The 25997-nt window shown below is 42.4% G+C and overlaps 1 protein-coding gene across 1 annotated transcript in view; it reads right to left on the bottom strand.

Moving 5' to 3' along the window:
• LOC128455939 (E3 ubiquitin-protein ligase SH3RF3) overlaps window positions 1-25997 on the bottom strand; it is a 93625-nt gene that overhangs the window by 5452 nt on the left and 62176 nt on the right. The window contains exons 3-8 of the mRNA XM_053439910.1: window positions 22300-22395; window positions 15158-15466; window positions 14181-14296; window positions 10539-10709; window positions 6371-6636; window positions 3206-3531 (exon numbers count right to left, since the gene is read on the bottom strand). Coding sequence (XP_053295885.1) covers window positions 3206-3531; window positions 6371-6636; window positions 10539-10709; window positions 14181-14296; window positions 15158-15466; window positions 22300-22395 — 1284 coding nt within the window. The remainder of the gene's footprint in view (window positions 1-3205; window positions 3532-6370; window positions 6637-10538; window positions 10710-14180; window positions 14297-15157; window positions 15467-22299; window positions 22396-25997) is intronic.

Raw genomic sequence — 25997 nt, 5'->3', positions numbered from 1 at the left:
TTCCTCCCTGTCATGCAAATAAAGCTTGTTTGAATTTTAATTTGGGAGAGGGAGGAGATGATGGAGAGCAAAATAAAGATGAGCAGGAGGGGAGAAAGGCAGAGGGATATGGAGGGAGAGCGGAGCGGTGGAGGAGGGACTCAGGGAGGGAGAGAGGCAGAGGGGAGGACAGGGAAGAGAAAGGAGAAGAAAGGAGGAAAGAAAAGACGGCGAGGAGAGAGAAAGTAAGAGGCGAGGAAGGAGAGCACAGAGGGATGCAGGGAAAAGCGAGGGAGGAGAGATTCTTTCATCTGCAGGCTTAAAGGCTTAATCTGCCGCCTATGAGGGTGTGTGCTCGCCTGTGTGTCAGTTTATATTAGTGGGTCACACTGCTGCTGTTGTTCCAAAACGAGCCATTAGAGGGCAGCAAACACTCGCTCTTTAATCTGATTCTAAAGCCCACAAGTCTAAAATGAGTATAACAATGGAAACTAAACATAATTCACAAATCATCAGATCAAAAACCAAATACTATCACAAGCTTGTCAGCAGGCCCAACAACCTAGTGATGAAACAGAGGAGAAAACACCTAAATAAATAAATAGTTAAAAAAAAAATTCTGCTTGAATAAAAGTGTCATTCGCCGTCAGCTTCAAAAAAACATTCCACATCTATTTTCATATTTGTTGACTTCATCATTTCTTTTTGCAACATGTACTTTTCAAAACCTTTTTAAAATTGATAAATAGTCAAAGAATCCACATCCTCAGCCCTAAAAATAAATCATTTTCCACACAGATTGCGAATGTGTGTGTGAGTGTGTGTGTGTGTGTGTGTGTGTGTGTATGAAGATGTCGCTCATTCTAACTGTATGAACACACACGCAAATGAAAAAAACATTCAGGGAGGATTCAATCGTCAAATGTTATTTAACTGAACCGGGCTTAAGGTCAAGTTGATGTTTTTTTTTGGTTGTTGCAGTTTTTAGTTTTAACTTCCTGTTTCATTTAGATTTAAACACGACTAACCTCTAGGGAGTAACAAGTAAGGACATGTCTGCTTATAAGATTTTGGTGATATCGCCGAGTCAGGGCTGATATGTCTTGGACACCCACAGAGTTAGGTACTCTTTGATTCCTTTCATTCACCCACACTCAGCGCTTTTTAAATGCTTCTCAGGTAAATTATCTGATAGAAGTTACACGTTTTAAAAGAAGAAAAGAGAAGTGGATCATGGGAGCTCCACTTTTTGCTTCCTGTGCTTGTTCTCACTCAGCAGGAGGCATGACATTGATTCTAGGCAGTGAATTTACTTTTTAATACTACTTAAAAGTAAAATTTTAATTATATAAGCAATGCAAAAAGTTTTTTTAAAGTGTGCTCATGTGAATAGTTGGTGTCTGTAGTGTCACACAAGGCAGTTCAATGTAATATAATGCTAACGTTATCTAAACTCGAGCCTTGTTTAAACATGGCTTTTCTGTTTTGCACACTCGTCCTACATCCAGTCATTTGGCCATCGTCCTGCCTGTGCAGATTTCTTGGAAACTGTCTCCAAACACGTCTGACGTGATGTGTGTGACTGGGTGACGCCGGCTGAGCTCCAGACAATGTGACACTGTGTGGAACGGAGATTATCCAAACGGTCTGCCAGACAGTTATCATAACCACTTCATCATTCCCTCTGTAACAAAGATGGACTCATCGCCGCCCTGACTTCAAACCTCAACGTGACAAAGGCAGGTAGTGTGAACGATGGGTTCGGCTGAATGTTTGTTCACAGAACATGGCACTGCCTTATCATTTCGTGCCAATACTGAACCCTGCTAACAAAAATTCAGTGTTCAGGTTTTCTGCAGATTTTTAATTTTGTTAGAGCATTTCGACAACAGATTTTTGGCGGATCATCTGATTGAAAAATTTAAATAGAAATATTTTTTTTTATATCAGTGTGAAATGAGACTGTACAAACGGCCTAGTTTTAACCAATGTTCAGCTGAGTGAAAGTTCACCTTGTTGTAATTCACGAATGTACGATATATATAATCCTGAATCTGGCCTGTTATTAGAAATAAGAGTTTCAGAGATGAGAGAGAGAGAAGATGTAAACAAGGCTGCTGCCTGTTGTTCCATAGTCAATGAGCTGCTTGTCAGCTAGCCATGTACTTAGATGAGCTGTCCCAGACAGTGGAGCCAGCGGTGAAACAAATGGAGCTGAGACAGATGCAAGCGTTCGGTGCCATCCGTCACTGTCAGAGCAGCCTGACTTAAACTCCACAGCTTTAACGCCGCACATCTCACAAGGTACATGATGACATTAGTGCCAGTGAGGGACACTTGCTGTGGTAGAGGTGGACTACTGGCGCATCACGTGCACACACATACACACGACAGATTTCACATACACTATACCATGTCAACACCAGATGACGTAACGTGACTTTATGAAATGATTCTTTAGATTTTAAAATGTTGATTGGAAAAAACAAGCATCATCAGACAGCAGCTTGGACTTTATAACATTGTTAATGAGCAGGGGATGAAGATATTTGCGACCATAGACGTAATACTGTGCACTTTCACTTTGAAATGTCCTGTTTTGCTGCGTCTGTCAATATGTACAGGTTTAAGTTTATAAAACCCATTTTCCACTGGTCCAAAAATCCACCAACACCCACTAACATCTGGCTTTTGTCTGTAATGGGACTGGATATAACAATCTGCAATCACTTCCCGTCAAATGACTCAGCAGAAGACAAGGGGATTTATCAGCTCTGATCCGCAGTGATGGAAACAAGACACCTGGGTGAACAGGCTAATTTCCTCTTCTTTTATATTTTGGCAGTCTAGACGCTGATGCTACACTTGTTCCACAAAACTTTACAATGTACAAAGAACCCAGGTGTTGGCGCGTACACAGCCATGAACATTTGTGTACAACAGTGAAGGAGTCAATCGCCATTTTTTGTATACCTGTCTAGTCAGGAAGTTGCTACATTCAGCTCTTGGTTACACATTTCAAGAAAATAATAAAGAAGTAAGACATTGAAATATTCTCTTGGAGAAAAAGTTCTCAATGCTCTTATTTCTTGTAACACAATCAAACTCTAGAAAATAATTCAGCTTAGTTAAGGCCACTCAGTATCTGTTTCCACAGAGGATTTCTAACAGGATTATTGTTGATGCAAAGCTGAAGGTTATTGTAATAATTCATCAAGAATCTCACCTTCTCTGGTTTGGATGCGAGGACGCCGTGGGCGGGGGCGTGGGAGGGGCCCGGGAATGGCGGCTGCAGCGGAATGGCCGACTCGCCGTTGAGGAGCACCGCCGACACGTTGGGAGGCGTGAGACACGAGAGGGGTGACGAGAGCGGGAGGAGGGGCCGCGAGGCTGGGGAGGAGAGGGGCGAGGGCCCTAAGCTGGGTCCCGGAGACACCATGGAGAGGGGACGACCCGACTGGCCGGGGCAACGCGACGGGGAGGAGCTCTGAGTACGCAGGGGAGACAGGGCCACCGTCGGGCGCTCTGGGCTTCCGGCAGGGGGACTGTGGACTGCAAAGGACACAAACGCACATGGATTAGTACAAATGAGAGGGGTTGTCACTGAGTGCAGCTATCAGTGTGTGGTAGAGCCAAAGGGAACATATTGATCCTCTTAGAGAATGTCTGAGGAGAGAATTGGTTTTAAAATAATGTGTCTCTGAAATAAGGCTTCTGTCTGTCTGTATGAGTCATGATAAACAGAACCAAGGACACATTTACTCTTTGGCTTCTGGAAGATACATCCACACGACCAGAAAACATCCCAGAATGCACTGGGCGGAACGCAGAGAATCAACAAAATTCCAAAGCGTGAACAGAAATAAGATTTAAAAAAGCAGTACCTTCATTTAATTAGGAAATTAGTCACATTTTTTATTCTGTGCCACATTGACTTTTATGTCATATGGACTTAACAATGAGTAATCAAAGTTTAAATTGAGTTCATAGCTCTGATGTAAACCCTGTGTAGCAACAACAACTGGCTGAGACTGTCAATGCTTTTTAGCCTTCAAATTGTACGAGGACATTTGGTGCTTTTAGAATAAAAATACACAATAATACACACTCATAAACACACACACACACACACGGTTGCTAACCACCTGCTCTTCTACACTGCAGTACCGTGCAGAAATCCACAGAGAGGCGAATTGGTCATGTGATAAAACCACTAAACGCCAGAACTATGCACATACTTTATTTTGTAATGGAGACCAGATGCATGAGTGTGTGTGTGTGTGTGTGTTTGTGTGTGTATGTGTGTGTGTGTGTTTGTGTGTGTATGAGAGAGAAAAAAGGAGAGAAAAGGGAAAGGGGTGGCGAGCAAGAGAGGGAGGCATGAAGCTCTGTCATTACGCCTCCATAAAACAAAAAACACAGTGATGTCATTCCACTGTGTGTTTGTGAGTCTCTGTTCATTTGTGTATGTACGTGGGAGTACAGATGTGTGTGTAGCTGTGTGTTATTCTTGGCAATGTTCTTACACTGTGTACTCTTCATCCTCACCATTATTTTCTCAGGGAGACAGAACAGACACAGAGAGGACAGAAAAAGGGATGCTGGAGAAATGAATAGACTCTGAGTGGAGAGCGAGGCTGATATGATCTAGACCTTTAGCAGACGCAGGTTTGTTTGTGCGTGTGACTGACCAATAGAAAAACACCGGCAGTGAACATTGTGCAGATACAGCCAATACCACAACCCTCTCATATACACGACTTTGCAGAAAGAAATATATGCAGAATTTATTTACAACAATACAATTCTGTTTCAGTGGTCACAGAACGAAAACATGGTGGCCTTATGTCATCTCACAGTAAGACTCCAGCAGCCGTCTGCATTCTTTTTGTTGTGGGGTTTTCATGTTGTCATCTATTTTCCCAAAGGTCAGTCCCATGCAGGGTAGGGGTCTCCTCCTGAGCTACAGATGTGAGATACTGGCAATATAATTGCAATGTCCCTGGTTTAATTGCGGACCTTTGTCTCACGTCATGCGTCATCTCTCTCCCCTCATTTCCTATCATCTCTGTACCCTCTCTGCTCTTTAAAGAGGCTATTAAAGGAGACATATTCTGCTCATATTCAGGATCATAATTTTAAGGTGGGTTATTACTTAAAAACGTTTACATGCTCTAATGCTCAGCAGATGCATCACTTTCCTCATATTTTACGTTGCTGTAGCTCCTCTTTTCAGCCTCTGTCTGAAATGTCTCTTTAAGGCCTCCACTCCTGATGAAGTCTGCTCTGATTGGCCAGCGAGCACCCTCTAAGTTGATTGGTCCCCTGCTTCCGGAGCATCTTGGCCTTTGATTCAGCTTTACATGGACGTACTTCAGGTGAGCCACGAGGCATCTATTATATCAATGTGGAGTATTATGATGTCATATGCATCATGATAACTAAACATGATGAAACCCAGTCTGCCCTGATTGGCCAGCAGGCCCACTCTATTGTGATTGGTCAACTCTTCCTGTGTAAGTATCGGCCACCACTGGCTTATTGCTTGTTAGGGGGCGTGTCAAGCCGGTAGGTGCGCTTTATGCAAATGTAATGACATCACAATGTCACATGACGATTCCATGTGAGTATCGACCAGGCAACAGATCGTCGTTTCAGGAGCAGTGTTCTCTTTGTGGGAGAGGAGCTACCATTACTATGAACTTTGGCCTTTTACAATTGGCTAACTAAGTAATAATGATTGTAATAATAAAACAAATACAAACTAATAATTCATTATATGTCTTCTCAAATGCCCACGGCTGTAAAATGAAATATTAAACATGTTTGTGATGTTTGCGTGTCCACATACTTTTGTCCTTGTATGTTCCAGCATTCTCTTCATTCATGTTGGCATTTATCCAGCTTCTCTTTTAACACATGACTAACAGCACTGATGAAAGTGGAGGTCAAAGACGCTGCTGAGAGCATATGCCTGAATATTTGTACATGGGGTGGAGGCTACTTGAATTAATGACCGATCAATATTCTATTATCCTGTAATCAGAGACTACGGGCCTACAACACTGCGAGGTCCCACATGATCTGGACTCTGCTCCTTTAAGGCTGTCGGCTAATGAGCCATCGCAGGGGGTGAAGTTGCAGAGGATTGAAGTTTGGAAAACTACCAGAGACGGAGACGTCTACATGTCATCAATACTTTCTCTTCACTTACTTTACATCTCTCAGGAGGAGTGTAACGAGATTCACCTCTCCTTTCACAGCAGGCGGTTCGTCTTTCACACCAGTACCTCGATTTCTGAGTCCTCAATTATGTCTTTCTTGAGTGCCACCATAAGTGTGTCTGTGTGTGTGTGTGTCTGTATGTGTGCGTGTGTGTGTTATAGCTCACCCAGCTGCATTGAGGTGCGTGCCTGGTTTGTGTGTTGGCTCGAGCGCAGGCAGTTCTTCAACTGGGCAGCGGCAGATTGAGGCGAGGAGGCGGGACTGACGGCGTTAACAGAGTTGGCTGAGTTTACCAGTGGGGTGGAGGAACGGGGCAAAGAGGGCCCCGGGGACCCCGGAGACGAAGGGTCAGGGACTTTGCTCCCCACCTGACTACACCCTCCGACTGGACTGGACAGACAGCTGCGGGTAGCACCCACTCCAAATGGAGCCCTGCAAAGATGAGAGAGTAGAGAGATATTGACTCGTCAATTTTCAAATGATCTGATCTGATGTTTGGTGGTTTCCGTCAGCTCTAACCTCTGTTATCGGAAAAGAAAAACTGCATGTTTAATATTAATAAACTTTGAATGCCCAGGTGACCAGAGCTTTGATGTGCTGTTGTTCGAAAACTGAAGACTGATCAAAAATGACAGAGATTTCTAAGAATGGAATTTTCAGTTGGAGATAGAGACCCAAACACTAGGATACCTTAGACGATATCATGAGTTATGATAAGAAGTTCAGTCTTATCTGCATTTAACTCTAAACAACAGCTAACTGTCCGGTACTTATAGTGAAATGTATCAACAATAACCAGGATAATAGCACTAGCTCAAAGCGACAAAGAGCCTATAGGTAGAGTATATCCTCACAAAGCCACTAAAAAAGTGTGGACTCTTGTTTAGAAAAAAACTTTTATCGCTGGTAGTTTGTCCATAATGGCAGAGCAGGAGCGACGAGTGATGTAAGTGCCATTATCTGACTGGTGGATCATCACAACATAGGGTCCTGCTGTACCTTGCATGGAGCTGCAGGCTGCAGAGCGCTGAATGGCAGAACAGTGAGGCGAACATCATTGACGCAGCGGTATTCACACTCTTATGGCTGCCCATCGACTTCCCATCATGCACATATCGAGTTCTGGCTTTCTTAGGGTGTGTGTGTGTGTGTGTGTGTTTTTTTTTTTTCAACCAACAGAAACAGCAAAGATATTCACAGATTTGTTGAGTTGAGGTTCTCGATGGACAAAACACATTTATTTAACTGCTTTTTAGATATGTTGAGATTTACACCTGGATTTGTAAACCCATGGATCCTGATCGTGGGTGGTAAGGCATCGTGATCGTGGTGGCAGCTGGCACTAACTCCTCAAATTCAACTGTCATTGCTTCTCCCTCCATCTCCATCAGGCATTCACTTATGTATACATACGTTTAACATTGACACACCTTTCCATTATGTTGATAACTGTTTCTTCTAATCAATGTTGTAAATATGGTAATTTTGTTGATGTGTTCAGCTACACTCAGCATCTTTTTTTCCTGTGTTAATAGGATAGTGGTTTTTCCCTACTCTTGTTGAGGGTTAAGGACAGAGGATGTCACACCTTGTTAAGCCCTATGAGACATATTCTTATTTGTGAATATGTGCTATACGAATTAAATTTGATAAATACATTTGAAATGTGTAAAGCCACATATTGATGTATTCAATGCTTTTTGTTAAGCCTTAATACAGTTCAAAAAGAGGAGTCAATTAATGAAAACTCATAACAGGGTGTAAAAATCCTAAAAAATCTCAAATTAATCTAGTAAAAGGCTCCGTTATGCCCAATTTTGGATAAATACTTAGCCGGAACCTTCATTCCAACTGTATTTGTGCACATTTTCTAAAAAGCTGCCACTTGGACATTGCGAGTAGTCAAAAGTGCAAGTGACACACTAAGATATGGCCAAACAGTTTGAGGAGAGGTTAAGTGAGTTGGTCAGAATTTAGAATCTGCCCTCTACAGCTTCGCCTCGGCTGCGCTCATTAAGAGGGACATTGTTATGACCTCTTCCTGCTTCGTCTCGTTTGGTGTTTTTTTTGGGAGTCGTGAAAGTTTCGAGGAAGGAGAGGAGTAGCAGCTCGAGCAGCAGTGTCGACAGCTGAGCTTGAGGAAGGGGGAGGTATGTCACAGAGAGAGTTCACTTCTTCATCTCATGTTGGACCGAATGACTATTCAAATTTAAAATAGGCCTAAGCAAATGGAGGCTTTAGTGCTCCCCTGACCTGGCCCTTTGCTGCGTGTCTTCTATCGCTTACTGTCTTGTCGATAAAGGCGGAAAATGCTGGAAAAAACTTCTCTAGAGAAAAAGTGCCAGCCCTGACAGTGGACTCACTATCGCCTCTTAAGTTACGAAGTGGTATTACAAGACGAGATGGGCTTGGGCTGGTAGGTTAGCATAGGTTTCCACATGATGCTGTTATTTCTTCACATTGCTTTATTTCTTCAGTTAATTAAGTTTAGATACTGTCTCATTTAAGTGCATTTTAAAAAGTACGACATGTCCATACAATCAGCATGTATTGGCTGGCTGTGCTTGTGTGTGTGTGCACGTTTGGCAGACCCTCATTATCATACTGAGACATTTCTGAGCTGCACTGCAGACAAAAGAGGGGAAGAGGTTGGGGGGTTCGGGCGGGGGAGTGGAGGAAGAAGGAGAGAGTAGGCTCGTGTAGAAATAACAAATTACCTCTCATTTGATTACTCGCCCATTCTACCTCTCTCTTTCTCTCTCTCTCTCTCGCGCTTTTTCCGAGATTGCGTAACTGCAGAATGTGAAGCAGCCATTCATATCCAGTGAAGAGAGACACCTGCTGTTTTTCATCTCTTTGTGCCACTCTCTTTCTTTTACCTGCTCCTTCCACCTCCTCATCAAGTTGTTTCTTTGTTTTCAACTCATCTATTTCAGTTTTCCTCCACCTCCTTCTATTTCATCACCCTTTTCCTTTGAGCCGTTTACCCTCCCCTACCTCTCATTTCTTCTCTCACCCCCATCCGAGTATCCCGCAGTACCATATCTTTCACATCATCTTCTCATTATCTTTCTCTCCCTCCCTTTTCCCTCTCTTTTCTTTCTCTCCAGCTATTATCCTAAATCTCCCTCGCTTTCACTTTTCTTCTCCTCTTATGTTTTTTTTCTTTTTCAAATGCATCACGGAGCAGAATACAGATTAGATAAACAGCCACTGGAAATGTTTTCATGTTCAGTCATAATGAGGGAGACTAAATTCCCCAAATATGCTTTCAGAACACTCATTCTTCTGTTTGATTTGGTTCTAACAGCTGTGCTCTCCCTGGTCAGGATGCCAACAGTAACAATGATGATGATAATCATCTACATTGAATATATAGTGCTGGCCAAACACTAGGAAAGCCAGTCTGTGCTGACTGCTGTTTTGCATATTACATAATATTTTATTCAAGTTTGTATTGAAATCAAATTCAATGACTTGTATAAATGTATTTACCTTGTTCCACTATGAATTGTGAGGATTATATTTTTTTACTGAATTCCACTCAGAGGTGGCGTACATACCTCAACCACGGCCCGACAGTCCCCTTATGAAACAACATTTAAATTCACTAGATCCCTTTTCTCATCAAAATCCATGAATTATAAAATTGTCTATCAATGCTTGAAAAAAGGGTGAACCAAATTCCTGGATCTGCACCAAAATTCAGTTCCGAGGTGTAAACATAAGCCTGACATGTGGGACACAACAGACCGAAGCAGGAACAATGCATTATCTCCATGAGGAATGCAGTATGTGCAGATTACGACTCAGCTATCAAAAGTCCAGAACATTGGTTTGTCTTTTGGCCTGCCTGTGAGATAAGAGGCAGCCGGAGAACACTCTGTACGATTCCCTCCTGACACAAGTACCTAAATTACGCTGCTCAGGCTGATCTGTATCTTTAGTCGGAGCTGGGAAATGAATATGAAAAATGACAATTTTAATCATACCTAATGTGTTAGTGTTATTGTGTTTGGATAAAATTAGGGACCTTGGCATGATTGTATTCTGTTGTTCAACTCACATGATCGAACTAAATAAATGGAGGTGAGGTTTGAACAGGACATGTGGCCTTGGGGAATTAACTGTGCTCACACTTCTGCAGCAATTCACTTCTCACATCGGGCAAATGAAGAGCTACTTCAACCTCCATCGCCAACTGCACAGCCCTATAGGATATGATTATAATTGCTACTTGCGTTTATCTGGATGTGAGGGATGACATAATCCCCTGGGAGGCTGTGTCACCTCAATACCCATCCTCCCCCCCGCCCAAGCCTGGGCTCACTGACCTGGAGACGGGGGTGACATAGTTTCCTGGGAAGACACCGGAGGCAGCTGTTCTCAGCGAGGTGCCTTTGAACCATCCGTCTTGACACTTCTCCGTCACCCGATACATCTCCCCTTTCCTAAGTTCAAGCTCGTCAGCCTTCTGGGGCTTGTAGGCGTACAGAGCCAGATATCTGGGGAACAAAGCCGACAAAATGAGCAACAGACGAAATGGGAAAGTGAGTCAAATACTGTCGGAAAAACTGCAGCAAACATTGTACGACAGATAATCAAAAAAATTTGCTTCATTCCATTTATCTCTCGTTGGGCGTCTTCATTTCAAAACCAGTGGATTAGTCCTAATGTGCTGTTTGAGCAAAAGCAAAGCCAGTCTAAATGCACAATTATGAAGTGAACATTAGTAAATGAATCCTTTCATAAAATGAGTAGAAATTACTGTCAGTGTGTAGAAAATGGTTAAGAGAATTTAATTTTCTCCGGACTAATTAACAAAAATGAGCCCAAAATAAGATTTCACATCTGGAAGCCTGAGCAAAAGTTTGTGTCTTTTTTACATTGTAAACAATTGATCAAGTTTCACATTGAAGTTTATTGGGGTGGACTAAATAGTATTTTTGATTTACAGTACGTCATCCCCCATGTGGGCTGTGTCGGACTGAATGATCTCCACCTCCCAAACAGTCCGGTAGTGAATGGCTGCCTAATCAACACGTCCTTGTTAACGTGCCTATAGAAACAGGCACACTGATGAATGGAGTATTTAGCATCTTCCCACAGACTGAATTTATGTATCATGCGTATTGTTTATTTCAGCTGCGTTATCACATAACCGAGTCCCTGGTCCTGTCGCTGGGAGACACTGGTAGTCAGTGGTGCCAGACTCCACCAGAAGACGATCAGACCAAAAGAGTAAACAAGCAATATATGCGCTGCCTCCCGTTGCCATGGTAACAGATGTGGGAACTGTCTCCCATCTCCCCATGGCAACAGACAAGGTTGCCAGGTCAAGATGGAAACGTCCGACCTCATCAGTGGGACAAACCTGCTCCGGACGAACATTCATCGTGTGTGTGTGTGTGTGTGTGTGTGTGCTCGTGTATTAATTGTATGCAATTGTGTGTGCATGCATCTGTGTGGGTACGTGCACACAACAGAAGTGCGTTTGTACCTGCAGCACTGCTTTAATAAAATCTAACCATATTTGATTAAATGTGACTGTTGCTGTATTTGACTCAGATCCTGCAGGCGGGACACGAGATGGTATTGAAGAGCAGATTCACTCATTTTTACCTCCATACCCCTGAAGACCCTGACTGGCACTTCCTTCCCTGTCCCCTTTTAATCCGTAAAGCTAATTCTAACCTCGGAAGAAGGGAGAACCGAGCAAATGTCATCATTCTCCACAAATATCCCAAAATATCCTCCCTCACCTCTTGCTCTAAAACTCAAACTAGTCCATAAGCTCTGTTTGAAGATGCCCATGACTTTCTGGCAGTTACCTGCCACATTAATTACGAGGTAAATTATAGAACCCTCCCGCTCTGCGCACCGGCCATCTGGATGTGACTGGAGTTGTTACATTTCCATGAGAATATAATTGTGCCCGTGAGAGTGTGTCAGGTAGATTTGGGCCCTTAATCTGTTAAAAAAATGATCGGCCCGTGTGAAGTTGGCGGAATCAATAGCAGAGCCTCTGACTGCAGCTTGCACAGTTTGTCCTGTGTATGAACACCGAGTCATATTAGCCTTGAAATATCAGTGCAGAGCTACGGAATTAGATTTTCTAGCACATTAGTACAGGTACATTTTTGACAAAAAAAGAACACCTGCCTGCCTGAGTTCCTGGTGGCCTGAGGGTTTAAGATGCTGACCGTGACATTGGAACATTTGCAGTTCAAGATTTTTGACTCTCTCTCTCTGCTCCCTTTCTCCATCAGCTGTCGACTGACCATGATTAGAAAATAAAAGCAGCATTTCATAAAAGACGACTCAAACATTCCACGTATGCATCTGAGGAATTGAAGTGAAACTGATGCAGTTAGCACAGTGCAGAATGTGCTTTGTTTGTCTGCTGTTAGTTGTAAGGGAGAAAGAACGTAAGGCTGATATTGATGTGGACTGTGTCTCTGCACCCACATTTTTTACCAGGAGAATTTCACAACATGAATTTGTAGTATTGTACATCCACAGCCGAGTGTGAGTGAACAACACATCCAATGTTATATTGGACATAATTAACAAGATGGACAGAATATCTACTGACACACATGTCCACACAATTGGGTCTGGACTTTCCTCTGAGTTTGCCTTTCACACATGAACAACACGGCAGAAGATTCTCCCATCAGACACGTGCACAACAACACAGAAATCCTCGGTGTGTTCAGGTGAGGGGTGGAGAGAGAACATGATTTTGTATGTTTTTGTTGGTCCATATTTTCCATTTTTAGATTTTTTAGTATTCAAACACGCCTTTATCTGTGTGGATGAATTCTCTGTTCACTTTTGTTTGCTTTCCCTACTCGAATTGTCCGTTAAGTGACGAATAACATATTTTGATTGAATTGAAACAACATAGCTGCAAATGTTCACTTGTGCAGCTTCCAAAATTTTCCTGTAATAATTTTTGATATGTGAATCTATGAGCTACTGCCATACTGTATATAGTTTTTGTTTTAGGTTTTCAGATTGAGGCTCACTTGTTTTCTACTTGTCTTCGTACCACAATGTCTTTTCCAGGGTTTCCTTCAACAATCCTTAAAAGCTGAAACATCAAAGCACAATGCTCTGTACTGATTCTAAGCTTAATGTATATCCAGTGCTGCATTGGATAGTAAAGACCTAAAGTCACATTGTTCCTGGATCATTTTGAATTTCCCAATGCTCATCTCTACAGCTGTTTTCAGAAGATTAGGTCATTTTACAGACTTTGCCTTTCACATATGAAGAATGCAGCAGGAGATTGTCCGGAATCTCAACATCGACGTCGGCTCTTATCTTCAAAACCTATTTGTCTGTGTCTTCTATGTGTATAAATATTTGTATTCTTTTATTTTTAAGTTTTACATCCATCGTGTGTTAAAAACGTCATCAACACGCCCACCTACTCGATGTGAATTCTCCAGACAATATCCTGCTGTACTCCCACATTCTCACTTGGACATTCTCTGGAGTTTTTACGAGGCGGCTGGCAGTAAAAATGTTTATTGTTGTGTTCTCACATCCAAAGTATCAGGAGAAAATCCAGAGTTCAGTACGTGTCTGAAAACAGCTTATGAAAGCAAACAACACACCGCAGAAAAATGCAGAGTACGCACAGTACAGACTGTGGCAGTGCTGTTGAAAGCCTTGTTATGAAAGACTGATGTAACTGTACTTGTGACTGTATTGTCGTTTCTGAGGATTTCATCCTTGACCAGTGGAGGAGTAAATGTAGTTTCAGAGGTAGTGGAACATGGCCAATATCTCTGGGCACAGTACAGAACAAATATTTTTAACACAGCCAGAAGCTGGGTTCAGAAATCCTACTTGCTTCTCAGGCACAAATTCACACATTAATAAAACTGAAACAGGCGGGCGTGAGGCGGGACTAAACACCCAGGTAGCAGGTGTGTTGCTCTGACAGCACCCTGAGGCGTACTCACATGTTGAGGGGCAGCTGCACCTTGGCATGGGCCAGCAGCTCCGAGGTGATGGATGCCACTTTGGGGGGCACCAGGACCCCCGTCGAGGAGGGAGAGGGACCAGGGGGAGAAGCATCCTGAAGACAAACACAAAGATACATGCAGAGTGTTGTTAGTTTTTTGTAGTGGGGGCCTGCTTCCTTTCCAGCTTGGCAGTATGCATCCTGGGTATTATTCAGAGACAGCAAAAACACTTATAGCACAGGTGTGAATGCAACCACAGGCAACGCGTGTGCAGTTGAAAGCTGTCAGAGAGAGGAATCAATTTATTCATATGCAAGTGTCAGAATGGATGATTGGGGGATAGTTTATATTGAGGGAAAGAGTTGCCAAAGGGAAATCCGGTTTGCAGAATGAAAGTGCAACGTTTAGAGTCTGAATATGAAATATCAGCAGGACAAAGTTACTCATGTGCTTGACTAACATACAGATTAATTATAAATAAAAAGCATTTTAATGATTCGCTTTTCATGGATAGGTTTTTACATATAAGATCCATGACCAGCTTTAAGACATTTGATACAGTTAAAGTTAGAGGCAGAACAAGCAGCTATTCTCAATGTGGACGTCATGGCAGCGACCACGAAGGGGAGGAAAAGAAGAGGAGGAAAGGAGAAAGTGATCCAGTGAGTCATTATCTGAGCATTTCCTTTATTGCTGAGCACTGAAAGAGGCTAAAGGATGCAAGACAGATGCCGACCTGGCTTTGTTGATATTTGAAGACCTAACTTTATTGCTATGTCTCCTTGGGATGTGTAAGTGACATTTTTGACTCGTTAAGTTTATCTTCAGAACACAGGTAAACCCACTCCAATAGAGATTTAGTTTTAAAGTGAGTCAAACTAAATCTCAATACATATTATTATTAGAGAGAAAGAGATAGTGTGTGTGTGTGTGTGTGTGTGTGTGTGTGTGTGTGTGTGTGTGTGTGTGTGTACCTGGATGCGTGCAGCAGCTCTGGGGTCAGAGGAGCTGATGAGCACTGGGTGGGAGATCTCCATGCTGTGCCTGTTGTTGAGCTGGGCGGCCCTTTGGCTGACGGACAGCGCCGAAAACGAATGTCGCTTCTTGGCATTTTTCTTTCCTTCCCCTCGCCGATGGCCAGAGCCGTTCCCATTTGACGGGGAGGCACTGGGGGAGGGGCCGGGAGAGCAGGGGCCCAACGGGGCGGGTTCGGAGCTCGGGCCTGGAGCGTTCGTTGGCGTCGGTTTGTCGATCTCCATCAACTGCTTGGCTGTTTCGTTTAGCTGAGAGGAGAGGAGAGGTAGTTCGGGTGTTAGATGTCAGTCCTCAGTGGTTCACACACAACATCATAACAAGTGTGTTTGTGTGGCCTCTCCTCACTTCTTCTTCTTGGCAGCTTTTCAAACTGTGTGTAACCATCATCACTTACAGCAGATGGTCTAGAGAGAGTAACACACACTCTGACCATTTCTCCATCAAACACACAGATACAACAATAACTCACAGAAAGGTGAACATCCCTTTCGCTTTTGTTGGTTGTAAGAATCAGATTTAACCTCAGCATGTAGGTGGATTCCAGGAGGAATGAAGGACTACGTCTTGAGGTCAACAGCGGGTTTCTCAATCAAAACAAATAACAAATTTGATGGCATGAGGCAGCGTGGAATCATGGGAGTTTTTGTTATCACCATTTATTGTCCCACAATCCTCCTGGGTCACTTGTGCATTGCAGTTTGCTGGAAGTGCTTTGGCTACCGGAAGGCGCAGCAAACAGCAATTAATAATCGGGATTTGTTACCAGTGATCAATACAAACAATGGAAGAAAAAAAACAGCTGACTGGCTAACTAGCTGGGAGTGTGTTTTTCCTTCATGATGCATTAATTGACCAACATGTTAATTCAGAGATGGGCAAAGCCATGGATACAAATATATTGTCCAATTAAAAGGCAACCAAAGTTAAATCACCTTGAATACAAATGGGGATTTTTGGTTTGAACATCTTAGAAAACATTTTGAAAACTGTGATTGCACAAGCTTAGTTGTTTTGAGACATTCACATTGTTTTATTAATTGTTAGGTATTATATCTGAGATCATATGGATGGAGCTGCATGCTGAGAATTTGTGCAATAAACTACACAACCCTCAGAAGTAATGGTTGACTTTAAGATCTAAACATCTTACTCTTTCTAACATGGCCCAAAAGAAAAGAAGCTTTTAGCTTTATTGTGTTTTTATCCTCCACAGCGTTAAGGGTATGCCAGGGCTGGGCGACTGTGATCTTCTGTTTACCTTCAGCATTAGCAAATAAATCCATCTCTACAAGAAGTAAACATTCCCTGCAGCACACAGTGCATAATGAATTGAATGGTCCGGTCACAGCCCTGGATTTTAACAATGGTTGGTGAATGTTGTTTTGTTTTTATTCCACCAGAAACTGCAGAGAAAGAAAGATCGACGTCTGATTTAAGGTCACACCGCTCACTCTGACATTTAAAGTCTTGACTGGTTTTATGTAGAAGTGAAACAGAGGTGGAGGAAAACACATCTTACTATTGTGTATAACAAGCTCATGCAAAGATGGGCATTAATTTAGATGTGTAGAATTTGTAGTCATGTTCCTTAGCAGCCAATAAATGATTTGATTCATTAAATTTGTTTCCTCCGCTAAGGAGTCTGTCTGTCTGTGTGTTAGTCAGAAGGATTACGCAAAAACTACTAATCGCATTACAATGAAACTTGGTGGTAAGATGCTGCATTGATCAGGAAAGAACCCATTACATTTTGGTATAGATCTGATAAAATGGGCTAATCCAGGAATATTGTTTCACTTTATCTGCAGCGTTTCCTCCAGAATGAAGTCAATCTAATGTGTAATAGTTCGGGCGGAGGGTGGAACCAGCACGTATTGGCTCTAACAGATTCAGAGTGAAAGTTCTCCAGTCCAAGTTCTCCTGTGAGAGAGAAAACTGCAGGGACTGCCACTAACTTGTACGCCCAACGCTGCAGATGAAAGTCTGACTGCATGAACCGTAACAACTTTATGGACGGCGGCGCGGGCAAACACATGAAAAATCGCTATACAGTTTGTCAAAGGAGAAAAAGACTCAGAAATCTCTAATGCTATTATGAGAATTGTAAAAAACAAAATCGGTTCAGGAAAATTGAATATAGTGGCAACCACAGTCCAGATAAATAACGGGAAATACGGCTTTGACATGACTTTGACATTAAAACGTTTTCAGATCTGCCCTTTTAAAAACACTTATATATATAAATATATAACTGTCTTGATTAAACGAAAATATCATGGTTTTAACACCCAATGTGGTGAATTCCTGCAGCTAAACGCAGTACACCACTCTTGGCACTCGACAGTGACACTTGAGGGAAAAAAGCTATTTTGCTTTCATTACGAGGACGTTTTGTTTACCACCGGCCTCAGTGAAAACTCTGTAGTTAACATTCTCTCTCCGTACTTATCTCTACAGCGTAAAAAGCAAACGAGTAAAGCAAATGTCACACCTACAGCGAAGGTGTGTTTAATGTCCCTAGATTAATGTTAACATCCTTGATGGACAATTCTTGGAGTAAACTTCGTAAAACTCTGAAGGTCGTGGTCCAATTCTGGTGTAAAGATATAGTGGGTCATGAATTTAGAGCAGGCCCCCCCACACACACACGGAGAGAGAGAGGCCAGATTGAAACAGGGTAACAAGAACTAATATGTTGACAGTCAACATCAGCTTCAGCCCTCATTTACATCAAAATCATGTCTGTTTAACGTAACCTCAAACTCCAGAACAATCCCTAGAGAGGAAGCCAAGCACCATTTTCTGTGTGTGTGTGTGTGTGTGTGTCTGTGTCTGTGTGTGTGTGTGCGTGAGACGGAGATTGCAGGGCCGAGCCGTCTCAGCTCAGTGTTGGCGATGTAGCATTTCCATATTAATAGATATGCTAATCAAAGCCGAATCATATGCTAATGAGCTTGATGGATTGATGCTGCAGATATAACTCAGTTTACTCTCATGAGGACACGCCAACTTGCACAAACAAACACACACACACACACACGCACACACACACACGTACACGCACACACGTACACGCACACACACACACACACACACACACACACACACACACACACACACACACAAAGTCCAAAAGCACTCCAAAAACTTACTTGAAATTATTTCAAGTTACCTTTTACACATACATTCAAGATGGTGTCTCCATATACACACACATACACACATACCTTAGTTGCCAGTCTCTCACACACACACACACACACACACAGCAGTGTCAGTTCCCTCTTAATGACCAACATTATAGTGCCCAGTAATGCTGCAGTAAAGGAGATAAGGGAGGAGAGAGAGAGAGAGAGAGAGAGAGAGAGAGAGAGAGAGAGAGTTTTTCACCCGCTGCCGTTTGGCTGAATTTTTGGCCTGAATGAAATCTCCAAGGTCCTCTATTATGTTGGCCGCTCACTGTACACTGTGTACTCTGCGTCTTTTGGAGGGTGAGCGATCTCTCCAGGTGATATCCAGGCCTGAGCTGATGAGCTTTTGTCTGCACTGTGAAAACGGTAAGCCAGCGAGATACATGCATGACCACGCACGCACACACACACACACACACATGCACGCAGACAAAACCACTGGCAAGTGGCTTCTCTCTCCTGCTGCAGAGACGGTAAGGTGCCTAAGCAAGAGCTAGGAAGGAAGGAAAGAAGAATAGAGAAAGAGAGAGAGAATAGAGAAAGAGAGAATGAGAGAATCCAATTGACAGATCTTTAAATCCAAATCTTCCAACAGGGATCCTAAACCTTTGCAACACACACTCATTAAATCCTCACATGTAAAACTACACCAATCCAACCAAATTCTAACCAAAGTCAAGTTTAATGATAATTTCTTCACAACAGTTTGATATAAGCTCTGGAGGTGTTGATGAAATGATCTGGACCCGAACATCTCCAGTCAACACATCTGTTGCAATGGTGGTAAAGTGGAAACTCATTTATCTGTAGTGGTTATGATGGTTATAAGTAATGAAATGTTTTAAATGGATTCAAATAAACCTGCACAATCTGAAATTTCAGCACCCTCCTTTTCTCCACAAACCATCCAAAATTTCCAATTTGAGCTTTGACCACATTATTTCAGTCGCAGTTTTTTCATTACACCCAGAGCATAGGACAGAGGAAAGTCTCCCACACCGAGAAAGGATTATTAAATTACTGTTCATAATTTAAGAAGCAGCAAACAAAACCTCAGTGGAATGACATTTCATTTGCAGAGATATGGTCAATTCATTTTCCACAAGTGCAGCCATAACTACTGCCAAATCAAAGTATCATAATAAAAGTTTAGAAGCCAGTAAAGGCAGAAAGCAAAGAGATATGTAATGCAGATCGTTAACAGTAACAGTGAAAACTATAAATGTCCCACTGATGCATGGAGCCATAAAGAACAACAATAACAGTCTTTTTAAACTTTTCTAATTCGGCTGGTGGTTTATTCCATCTCAAGACAAACTCATAAAAGTCACCTGATCATGTTTCAAAACATTACATTGTACAAAAAGCATTTTTAACTGAATAATATTGTAGAATACTTGTAAGTAAAGTAAAAACAGTTGGGGTTGTAGATCTCCTTTCATTGTAAATTGCTGAAACATGTTTTAAGCTGCTTCATAACATTTCTTTTGGAGCTTCGGGGGGGGGGGGGGGGGGGGGGGGGTTTCAAAGTAAGATCGCAAATGTCAGTTGCAACGTACATTTTCTGGAACACTTCCATCCAGCCCCTTAGTCTAACGTCCAAAAAATGATCTAAGGAGAATTCACAGTGAGTGAGTGGGTGTGCTGATGACTCCTCTACTGGTGACGAACACAAAACTGGGAAAATAGAAAGATCTCAGGGGGAGAAAACAGTTGCTTTAGACTTTCTAAGATGCGAGAGCTTTTGGTGATTAGGACCCACGCCTCTGTCATTGTGCTTGTTAACAAAAACACGTGATTTCCAGAGCAGAAATCTGTGCACGTCATGTTCTTCTTTCTGCATGATACATCCAGGCTCCGCCCCCCACCCTGAATGTACCGCTCATTTTCCTGTAGTGTCTTCTGATGTGACCCTTTTCCAGACCTGCAGCTGATTCCCTCTCTGTGGCTGTTTCTAAAACTGTACACAATGATGCTTCATCCTTCAGCTTACTAACTCCTATTGGTCGGAGCTATTCTAGTCTTATAAAGTCTTATAAACCACTCAAAGCTCTTTACATTACAAGTCGCACTCACCCGTTCCAGCACACATTTATACACAATGCTTTTTCTATCACACAACATGCAAACACTGTTGGCACAGCCATCAGGGCTAATTTGAGGTTCAGTATCTTGCCCAAGAGCACTTTGGAAACCAAGAGTGGAGGGCCCAGTCTGGTGGTGGGACTTTTTGGTGGCGTCCCAGTCATCTGCGAAACACTCCTTTCTAGGCCCAATACCAACACAAGCATTCACAACAAATTCTGAGTGTGACAAGAGGTACCCCGTGTCACCACACACACACACACAAAACACACACACACGCACACACAGCTCAGCAAGAAATCCAGCTGGGCACCCCCCCTCGTCAGCTGCACGCACACAAACACACACACAGACACACACGTGTACCCCTGCAGTGTCAGAGTCATGGAGACGTCTAAATTATTGATGCATCTCTATTTAATAGGAACCCCTGTGTGTCTGTGTGTGTTTGTGCCAACTTTCCTCAGTTTATGGCTTAATCACCATTACCTAAGAGAGTCGTTTGGGCTAGCAGCTAATTTCAGGGGCATGATTGGATAACCAACACTTCAGCACTATATAGGGTGCAAATCCCGGAGAGAGGGAGCAGGCAATAGAAGCCGAGAGAAAGAGTGAGAAACAGTGTGCAGGGAGTGCAGTGTGATTAGACAATGACCAGAACATTGATTCCACACGTGTGTCTACATGGATGTGGAGATTAGCTCATGTATTGTCCTATAATTGTGTCTTTGTGACTGAGTGCATGTTCACTTAGTAGCAGATGAAAAGCAATAGAGAGCAACATTTAAAACCAGCATGAAGGATGAGTCATCCCATTAGACTCCAGTCTCCAGTCTCGTCAAGTCTCTACATTAATGAGCCACAGTGCACGAGCACACAGAGTGCAGAATACACTAGATCTGACCTTATCATATAACACAAACACATACCTCCACACACACACACACACACACACACACACACACACATAGTGATACTTTCCAGTGTGAGTGAACCTCCTGTCTTTGAAGGTTTCATCATTTGTTTTTGACAGGGACACATTTTTGGTGACAGAGAAGAGAAGCCTTAACAACAGCATGAAAGAAGGATTTACACATCATCCTTCCCTTTTTCACAACCGGCTTTTATACCATCCACAGCGAAATGTGTTTCCCAGCTGCACAAGGATTAAAGTGAACTAAATTTCAGTCTTGAAAGGAGTCGCATTTTGAGAGAAGCTAAAATGTTTGGGGAGCTGGATTTTACTTTCATCCTTTCACAGAGAGGAAATCCCGGAAAGAAACCTTTGACTTGGGAACAGAATTGTCAATTCAATTTGCATTTCTGCAGACATTTTACAGTTCACCTGCCTGTTTAAATACGTAAGTGATCAAATATACAGGAAACATCAAATAGAAACAAAGTCAAACTGGAGCAGAATACCATTTAGCTCAAATATGCTGTGTAAGAAACATGGCAGCAAGTGCTAACTCGCATGTGAACGACAAAGAACCCGAAAAGTTTATATTACATTTCCACACATTCCAGGAAATGTTTGCGTCATCCGTTATTGCTTTTAAATCCCTTTTCGACTTAATTTTGATGAATTCTACACAAATAAAGTTTATTACAATAAAATAGTTATTATTATAGACGTTTTCTGCCCTCCTCCTCTCTCCAAGGTAGCGGCATTTAACAAATGAAAATATTATTATTATTTTTCTGTAATAAATTGATATGTGATAGCTATTATTTTTGGCACGTGAGTGTGTGTGTGTGTGTGTGTGTCTGTGTGTGTGTGTGTGTGTGTGTGTGTGTGTGTTTACCTCCACGTAGAGAATTGGGAAGATGCCGATCTTGTCTCCCAGCATGCCCTCTGCCCAGTTCTCGTCCACTCGCCTGATTACTGTCAGTACCTCATCCTGAAGAGCGAGGAAATGAGTGAGACTACTACACACAATTATACAGTACACACACAAATAAACACACAACTGTACAAAACAAATTGCTATTTACTTCTGAATGAAGGACTAAGGAATAAATTAACAAGAGAAATGACGTCAAGGGTTAAAATGAGCACTGTGATGTTCTTGCAGATCATTGGCTACTAATCAAGCGTCGTGCAAACACTTTGAAAGCAGACATGTACGTTTTTAGATTGATGGGAAGCTACTGGTTTCGGATCATTTCACCTGATTTCATTTCAAATGTTTTTCAGCTCAGTTCATGACAGATGCCACTGCTCATCCTCTCCTGTGCACAGACAGACTCACTCAGCGCTGCAATATTCCAGATTTTTACCAAGCCGCACGATTTCCTTTTGGTTTTGTAGCAGCGGTGGGACGTTTTGGACGATTGCAATCTTTAAAAATCAAAGTCAAACCTGCTTAAGTGAATACAAAACTGTGAAGGAAGATGAAATCACTCTGCTCGAAACATTTAATGAAAAGTCGCTGTATTTGATTTATTGTGACCTTGGCAGAGGATGGGAGGTACTGAGTGACACCACAGACTTTGCAACTAGAACCAAAGTAAACTACCACTATGCTCACTAGATACAATACAACTACTGTGTAAGGTGTCCTCCTTTTCAACAACCTAGATTTCTTGTGCAAATTCATTAAAAGGAGAAACTGAAACATCACGTATTGAGATCCTTTACTTCGAACTGTTGAGGTAGTATTGGAAGTGATTCCAGGCTAAGGTCTGCTTGGTTATGTCTTAACAAGCTCTACACCTGGTTTTGGTGGATTGTCAGATTCTTCCCTGCAGATTCTCTCCCGCTCTGTCACAGTTCATCATTTCTCCGGTCTGTCCAATGATGTTCGATGACTCTGACCCATAGCTTCTGGGTTGTCTCGGCTTCGAAGCTTAGTTTCAAGCTAACCCCTCAACCTGCTCTGAGGTCGTGAGTGCACCGGACCATCAGGGAAAGTTTAATGCAATGTCTTCTGCACCAACAGCTTTCAGGTTCACCACATGTCTAATTAGTCTTTTTTATCCCTGATGCTGAAAAACAGCCACACAGCAGGAGGCCATCATGACCATGCGTCACCGCTGGGATGGTATTTGTCAGGTGATGGGCAATTCCTACTCTGGTCCAGACATGTTGACAGGTCAATCTGGGTTTCATCAAACCGGAGAATCTTGTTTATCACAGTCTGAGTCCTTTAGGTGCTTTTTAATGGCTCTTTCCCTGAAGAGAGGCTTCTGCCTGGCCGTCTGAACAGAACTTGGGAACCTTCTATGCAGAATTCTTTCCCCAGAACTTATAGTAAAAGGTAAATAGACTAAATTCATTTTTCTTAAAGACCACTAAAAAACACCTACACTATGAGTTTAATTAATTTACAAACACATCAGCACAATTCTTCATTAAACTACACATGGGGGGAAATCATGGGCAAACTGGGTTTCAGAATTTTGCCCACGAAGAGTCTGAAATGTGGAGTGGAGGAACTTATTATCAGATGAACCCCTGTAGAGCCCCTCATTGTGAAAAAAACATATGTCCAAGATGAGCAAGAGGAACCTGAGTTCATATTTAAAGTGCAAAGAGTCTGAATTAGGAATGTTCATCATTAACCCTTTAACCACTAACCAACAATAAGAATTTTGACCAATCAATAACAGCTATTAATCTGTATTTAAAAAATCCTTGGACATCTGTACCACCTGAGTGGGTATTCTCTGCAGTGGGTCTCATTTCTCAGACTGCACACAAACTGACCCAACAGCATGTGGATACATTGGCATTCATAAATGATATTATTGATGATATAACATTTTTGTTCCCTTTTTAACAAATGTTCATCTTCTGAAATCGCATTTTCATGAGAGAATAATTGATTTGAGCAATTTTGACTTTAGATTTGCAAGATAACAAAATGTGAAAAAATGAATAGGTCTATACTTCACAATAGATGCACCTCATATGGGGAAACAATATGTTCCTTTATCACAGATATTAACACATACACACCCACAGACCTCCTCTCGAGTGCATTTTTCCCTCTGCTGCTCCTCACATAAATATGAGGGTCTTGGCAAGGCCATTAAGGGCTGGCGGTTATAATGGCAAAATGTCTGTGTATTAGTCATACTAAGCTATTACCTCTCACACTGAGAAAACAATATCACCCATAGTGGTTCTGCATGACAACACGCGCACAACACACCACAGGGTTCGTGCCTCTCGAGTGAGAGAGTGTGGCTTCGCGTAATTACTCCAATCAGTAACCTGTTGATGAGTTGAGCAATAGAACACCACGCCAGCGACGGACGCTGGATCATACGCTCGTCTCGATCCATGGGGCAGCGTGTCCGTGAGGCGGAAGCTGGGACTCTGCTTTGCAATGCGGCGATCTGACTGAGAACATCTAGTGAGGAGAATCACAGCGCACTGTAATTTAATAATCTTCCTCTCTCCCTCTCGACTGACACTCGTGCAGAGAGTGGATGTGTCAGCGCGGAGACAGAGTGGATGTGTTGAGTGTTCAGTTCTAGCACAAATGAGCCTGTGTAACAGCAGGAACAAAATGATAAGGTTTGAGGAACAGAACGGCGCAGGGAATACAAATTACTGTTTACAACAGACCCGACCGGGGAAACACACTGAGAGGCTCCTCTCATCTTTGTCTCTTCATCTCCATCCTTTTCAAAGTGTAATTTAATAACACCAGTGACAAACGGGATTTATTTTTGAAACGGCACACACTCATGTCCTCCAGCTCTCATAGAGGAGGAGGTTTTCATGGGTCCAAAATATTGGTCTCAGGGCCGAGTCAGATAGAATGTGACAGCGGTTCAGCTGGAACTTATTCTTTTCAAAGGCTTATGCCACGTAAGGACAGTTTTTTGCATCGGCAACAATGTTGAACGAATACAGGCACATCCAATGAATACCAAGCCTGGGCACAGCATGCACAATGGAAGATAAGCTGACATTGTGTGTGTAAGATCCCCAAATTCTAAGATTACACGTCCAGACCTCGGGTGGAAAGCCGCATCATGCAAACACATTTCAAGTCACACAGGCACGTCAGATGCATTTCAACATATTTAATAACTTTTCCTTCCAGACCATCACTTTTGTACTTACGCGCTGCCAAAAATCATGTGATTTGCAACTCAACTCTGAAATAACAGACTGCAATAAAGCTGCAGGTGTACGTTCTTAGAGTTTCAAAATAAAGCTTATATAATACATTGGGCTCTTTCAAATCTCGAGTTTCAATGTTTTAGAATTTTTTTCCCAGCGTACGTGAACCAGTTTTCAAACCTGGGAAACAAACTGATGTACTGGGAGAATAGTCACAAACTTAAGGCTGAAATGTGTTTTTTAGATTTCACGCGTTCAAAGCCTCTTTTTCAGTTTCGGAACATAGCATAATATTTACAGAAAACTTAACAAGCTAAACTAAACTCAAATTAGCTCTATTCCCATCAGCCGGCATAGCACAAATTGTTTTTCTATCTGAAAGGGCCTTCAGTCTGAAACAATCCAGAGAATACCCACTGAAGA

The sequence above is a fragment of the Pleuronectes platessa genome, chromosome 14, assembly GCF_947347685.1.
Source record: "Pleuronectes platessa chromosome 14, fPlePla1.1, whole genome shotgun sequence".
NCBI classification, from domain to species: Eukaryota; Metazoa; Chordata; class Actinopteri; order Pleuronectiformes; family Pleuronectidae; genus Pleuronectes; species Pleuronectes platessa.
The sequence above is the reverse complement of the archived record's forward strand: the minus strand, read 5'-3'. Positions and strand labels throughout refer to the sequence as shown.